The sequence below is a fragment of the Coregonus clupeaformis genome, chromosome 15 (assembly GCF_020615455.1).
Source record: "Coregonus clupeaformis isolate EN_2021a chromosome 15, ASM2061545v1, whole genome shotgun sequence".
Taxonomy (NCBI): Eukaryota; Metazoa; Chordata; class Actinopteri; order Salmoniformes; family Salmonidae; genus Coregonus; species Coregonus clupeaformis.
In genome coordinates this window covers 8,529,540-8,535,539 of record NC_059206.1, presented here as the reverse complement: position 1 = coordinate 8,535,539, position 6,000 = coordinate 8,529,540, and the positions used below count along the sequence as shown (strand labels likewise).

The window sequence follows — 6,000 nt, the reverse complement described above, 5'->3', positions numbered from 1 at the left end:
ATCCCGAATGCACACTGGAGCTCGTCTCTACCACATGTCTGTGAAAACCTTAATGCGTCAACGGGTCCCTTTATCATGTAGTGGTTCCTTCCTTCCCTTTGTCTTGTAGTGGGTCTTCTTCCAATAAGCAGTACTGAACGGGCGACCAAAGGAGTTTGTTCTAATTAGTTCTTTTTCAAAATAAAAGCACCATCCATTTGGACAGTGGACCAAGCTAAATAAAAAGGACCATCCATTTGGACAGTGGACCAAGCTAAATAAAAAGGACCATCCATTTGGACAGTGGACCAAGCTAAATAAAAAGCACCATCCATTTGGACAGTGGACCAAGCTAAATAAAAAGGACCATCTCCAGCTGTCTCAATGACAGTATTGTTTTGTTTGGGAGGAGTGGAGGGCAGCATGAGAGAGTGGATGGAAGAGTGGAGGAGTGGAGGGAGGCATGGAGGAGTGGATGGAAGAGTGGAGGGAGGCAGGGAGGAGTGGAGGGAGGCATGGAGGAGTGGATGGAAGAGTGGAGGAGTGGATGGAAGAGTGGAGGGAGGCAGGGAGGAGTGGAGGGAGGCATGGAGGAGTGGATGGAAGAGTAGAGGAGTGGATGGAAGAGTGGAGGGAGGCAGGGAGGAGTGGAGGGAGGCAGGGAGGAGTGGAGGGAGGCAGGGAGGAGTGGAGGTGTGGAGGGAGGGAGGTGTGGAGGGAGGCAGGGAGGAGTGGAGGGAGGCATGGAGGAGTGGAGGGAGGCAGGGAGGAGTGGAGGGAGGCAGGGAGGTGTGGAGGGAGGCAGGCCGAAGGGAGAGAGGGAGACCTAGTTTCCTCTCTATCTCTATCTCTCCCTGGCTTGGTTTGTGTGGGCTGGTTCTCAGTAGTAGTGTCTGAGTCTCTCCTCAGGTCTCTCCGGGAGGGGGGGCTCAGGTCTCTCCGTAGGGGAGGAGGGGGAAGGGGGGAGTGGGAGGCTCAGATCTGTGTGGGACTGGGGGGAGGCTCAGGCCTCAGAGCCCATGGAGGTCCGTGTGGGACTGGGGGGCAGCCTCGCTGCTGCGCTGTGCTCCGTGCGGAAACTATACTCGTACTGAGAGAAGAGAGGTAGATGGAGAGAGATGGAAATGTGGGAGAGGGGAAGAAAGATAACATAAAAAAAAAACATTTTTAGTCATTTAGCAGACGCTCTTATCCAGAGCGGCTTACAGTTAAGTGAGTGCATACATTTTCCCCCCCCCATACTGGCCCCCCGTAGGGAATCGAACCCACAACCCTGGCGTTGCAAGCGCCATGCTCTACCAACTGAGCTACACGGGGCCCCATTAACTATTATTAGGCCTACATTAAATACATAAATAATAAGGCATCTTTAGTGCATTTGTTTAACACACCTTTGAAAAGAGTTAGGGCCACCCATCTGTCTCTTACCCAGTTACCAGTCTCTGACATGATTTCTGGTCAAAGTATTCCCCCTTGTGGCTAAACCCAGCACAAGCCAAAACAAATTATATCCACCACAAAAGTAAAATGTAGTTCCCCACTGGCTCTGATATAGGTTTGAGGTCTGGAATCAAATCAAACTCATTTAAATCCAAAACAACCGCTTATTAAAATGCTGAATCAAGAGAGAACAATAGTGTGTTGGGTTCAGAGGACTGCCAACAGTTTGTTGTAATACCTGATAATCTATTACAACAAACGGAACAAAAAAAAGTCAACAAAGAGATTACAATCAAAGTTTTCAATGAAATGATTTCAGTTGATTTGTTGTGTGGTAAGAAACCAGGGCACTAGGTGATGCTGTGTGACTGCTAGTTGAGGGATCTCCTCCATACCACAGGATTACCGTAAAACAAGCAGACGTTACAGTATTCCCACCGCACCCATTCATGGCTTGAAAAGCGATTGCAGAGAACCGACACACATACAACACATTGTATGGTACAATAGCAGACCTGCCAGATGAGCAAGATTCAATGAAGCATCTTGTATTTTGGCGCTTTTTGGGCTTTTTATTTAATTTTTTTACCTTACTTAAACAAGGATTATTGTCTCAACTAAGGCTAACCTGGTCCGATCTATTGTCACAAATGAGGCTAACCTGGTTCGATCTATTGTCACAAATGAGGCTAACCTGGCCCGATCGGTACGTGGTTTAGCAAATATTATTTCTCTGCCATGTTCATTTGTTGTCATGACAACTGGCTAAAACCACCAGCCTAGACCCCTGCTGTTGTCACTGTGTACTACGACATTCAGCGTCGTCGACATTCCAGGTTTTAAGACATTTGTTTTTTGTATGTCTGTTTCTCTTTCCATCTCTCCCTCATCCTCTTTCCATCTCTCCCTGATCCTCTATCCGTCTCTCCCTCATCCTCTTTCCATCTCTCCCTCATCCTCTTTCCATCATCTACCTCATCCTCTTTCCATCATCTCCCTCATCCTCTTTCCATCTCTCCCTCATCCTCTTTCCATCTCTCCCTCATCCTCTTTCCATCATCTCCCTCATCCTCTTTCCATCTCTCCCTCATCCTCTTTCCATCTCTCCCTCATCCTCTTTCCATCTCTCCTCATCCTCTTTCCATCATCTCCCTCATCCTCTTTCCATCATCTCCCTCATCCTCTTTCCATCATCTCCCTCATCCTCTTTCCATCATCTCCTCATCCTCTTTCCATCTTTCCATCTCTCCCTCATCCTCTTTCCATCTCTCCTTCATCCTCTTTCCATCATCCTCTTTCCATCTCTCCCTCATCCTCTTTCCATCATCTCCCTCATCCTCTTTCCATCATCTCCCTCATCCTCTTTCCATCATCTCCCTCATCCTCTTTCCATCATCTCCCTCATCCTCTTTCCATCATCTCCCTCATCCTCTTTCCATCTCTCCCTCATCTCTTTCCCTCATCTCCCTCATCTTCTTTCCATCATCTCCCTCATCTTCTTTCCATCATCTCCCTCATCCTCTTTCCACCATCTCCCTCATCCTCTTTCCATCATCTCCCTCATCCTCTTTCCATCTCTCCCTCATCCCATCTCTCCCATCATCTCCCTCATCCCATCTCTCCCATCATCCCATCTCTCCCATCATCTCCCTCATCCTCTTTCCATCATCTCCTCATCCTCTTTCCATCTCTCCCTCATCCTCTTTCCATCATCTCCCTCATCCCTGCAATCCATCTCTCCCTCATCCCTTCAATCTACCATCTTCCTAATCCCTTGTCCATCTCTCCTTCATCCCTGCAATCCATCATCTTCCTCATCCTCTTTCCATCTCTCCCTCATCCTCTTTCTATCTCTCCCTCATCCTCTTTCCATCATCTCCCTCATCCTCTTTCCATCATCTCCCTCATCCTCTTTCCATCATCTCCCTCATCCTCTTTCCATCATCTCCCTCATCCTCTTTCCATCATCTCCCTCATCCTCTTTCCATCATCTCCCTCATCCTCTTTCCATCTCTCACTCATCCTCTTTCCATCATCTCCCTCATCCTCTTTCCACCATCTCCCTCATCCTCTTTCCATCATCTCCCTCATCCTCTTTCCATCTCTCCCTCATCCTCTTTCCATCTCTCCCTCATCCCATCTCTCCCTCATCCCATCTCTCCCTCATCCCATCTCTCCCTCATCCCATCTCTCCCTCATCCCATCTCGCCCTCATCCTCTTTCCATCATCTCCCTCATCCTATTTCCATCATCTCCTCATCCTCTTTCCATCTTTCCCTCATCCTCTTTCCATCATCTGCCTCATCCCTGCAATCCATCTCTCCCTCATCCCTTCAATCCACCATCTTCCTAATCCCTTGTCCATCTCTCCTTCATCCCTGCAATCCGTCATCTTCCTCATCCTCTTTCCATCATCTCCCTCATCCTCTTTCCACCATCTCCCTCATCCTCTTTCCACCATCTCCCTCATCCTCTTTCCACCATCTCCCTCATCCTCTTTCCATCATCTCCCTCATCCTCTTTCCATCTCTCCCTCATCCCATCTCTCCCTCATCCCATCTCTCCCATCATCTCCCTCATCCCATCTCTCCCATCATCCCATCTCTCCCATCATCTCCCTCATCCTCTTTCCATCATCTCCTCATCCTCTTTCCATCTCTCCCTCATCCTCTTTCCATCATCTCCCTCATCCCTGCAATCCATCTCTCCCTCATCCCTTCAATCTACCATCTTCCTAATCCCTTGTCCATCTCTCCTTCATCCCTGCAATCCATCATCTTCCTCATCCTCTTTCCATCTCTCCCTCATCCTCTTTCTATCTCTCCCTCATCCTCTTTCCATCATCTCCCTCATCCTCTTTCCATCATCTCCCTCATCCTCTTTCCATCATCTCCCTCATCCTATTTCCATCATCTCCCTCATCCTCTTTCCATCTCTCACTCATCCTCTTTCCATCATCTCCCTCATCCTCTTTCCACCATCTCCCTCATCCTCTTTCCATCATCTCCCTCATCCTCTTTCCATCTCTCCCTCATCCTCTTTCCATCTCTCCCTCATCCCATCTCTCCCTCATCCCATCTCTCCCTCATCCCATCTCTCCCTCATCCCATCTCTCCCTCATCCCATCTCTCCCTCATCCCATCTCGCCCTCATCCTCTTTCCATCATCTCCCTCATCCTATTTCCATCATCTCCTCATCCTCTTTCCATCTTTCCCTCATCCTCTTTCCATCATCTGCCTCATCCCTGCAATCCATCTCTCCCTCATCCCTTCAATCCACCATCTTCCTAATCCCTTGTCCATCTCTCCTTCATCCCTGCAATCCATCATCTTCCTCATCCTCTTTCCATCTCTCCCTCATCCTCTTTCCATCATCTCCCTCATCCTCTTTCCATCATCTCCCTCATCCTCTTTCCATCATCTCCCTCATCCTCTTTCCATCTCTCCCTCATCTTCTTTCCATCATCTCCCTCATCCCTGCAATCCATCTCTCCCTCATTCCTTCAATCCACCATCTTCCTAATCCCTTGTCCATCTCTCCTTCATCCCTGCAATCCATCATCTTCCTCATCCTCTTTCCATCTCTCCCTCATCCTCTTTCCATCTCTCCCTCATCCTCTTTCCATCATCTCCCTCATCCTCTTTCCATCATCTCCCTCATCCTCTTTCCATCATCTCCCTCATCCTCTTTCCATCTCTCCCTCATCCCATCTCTCCCATCATCTCCCTCATCCCATCTCTCCCATCATCCCATCTCTCCCATCATCTCCCTCATCCTCTTTCCATCATCTCCTCATCCTCTTTCCATCTCTCCCTCATCCTCTTTCCATCATCTCCCTCATCCCTGCAATCCATCTCTCCCTCATCCCTTCAATCTACCATCTTCCTAATCCCTTGTCCATCTCTCCTTCATCCCTGCAATCCATCATCTTCCTCATCCTCTTTCCATCTCTCCCTCATCCTCTTTCTATCTCTCCCTCATCCTCTTTCCATCATCTCCCTCATCCTCTTTCCATCATCTCCCTCATCCTCTTTCCATCATCTCCCTCATCCTATTTCCATCATCTCCCTCATCCTCTTTCCATCTCTCACTCATCCTCTTTCCATCATCTCCCTCATCCTCTTTCCACCATCTCCCTCATCCTCTTTCCATCATCTCCCTCATCCTCTTTCCATCTCTCCCTCATCCTCTTTCCATCTCTCCCTCATCCCATCTCTCCCTCATCCCATCTCTCCCTCATCCCATCTCTCCCTCATCCCATCTCTCCCTCATCCCATCTCGCCCTCATCCTCTTTCCATCATCTCCCTCATCCTATTTCCATCATCTCCTCATCCTCTTTCCATCTTTCCCTCATCCTCTTTCCATCATCTGCCTCATCCCTGCAATCCATCTCTCCCTCATCCCTTCAATCCACCATCTTCCTAATCCCTTGTCCATCTCTCCTTCATCCCTGCAATCCATCATCTTCCTCATCCTCTTTCCATCTCTCCCTCATCCTCTTTCCATCATCTCCCTCATCCTCTTTCCATCATCTCCCTCATCCTCTTTCCATCATCTCCCTCATCCTCTTTCCATCTCT

The 6,000-nt window shown here is 48.7% G+C and overlaps 1 protein-coding gene across 2 annotated transcripts in view; it reads right to left on the bottom strand.

The window, feature by feature from the left end:
* Positions 1 to 906: 906 nt before the first annotated feature.
* The window catches only part of mvb12ba (multivesicular body subunit 12Ba), a 61,372-nt gene continuing 56,278 nt past the window's right edge, over positions 907 to 6,000 (bottom strand). For both annotated transcript variants that reach the window (XM_041897333.2, XM_041897332.2), the window contains exon 10: positions 907 to 1,069. In XM_041897333.2, the coding sequence (XP_041753267.2) occupies positions 983 to 1,069 (87 nt within the window). In that variant the 3' untranslated portion in view covers positions 907 to 982. The remainder of the gene's footprint in view (positions 1,070 to 6,000) is intronic.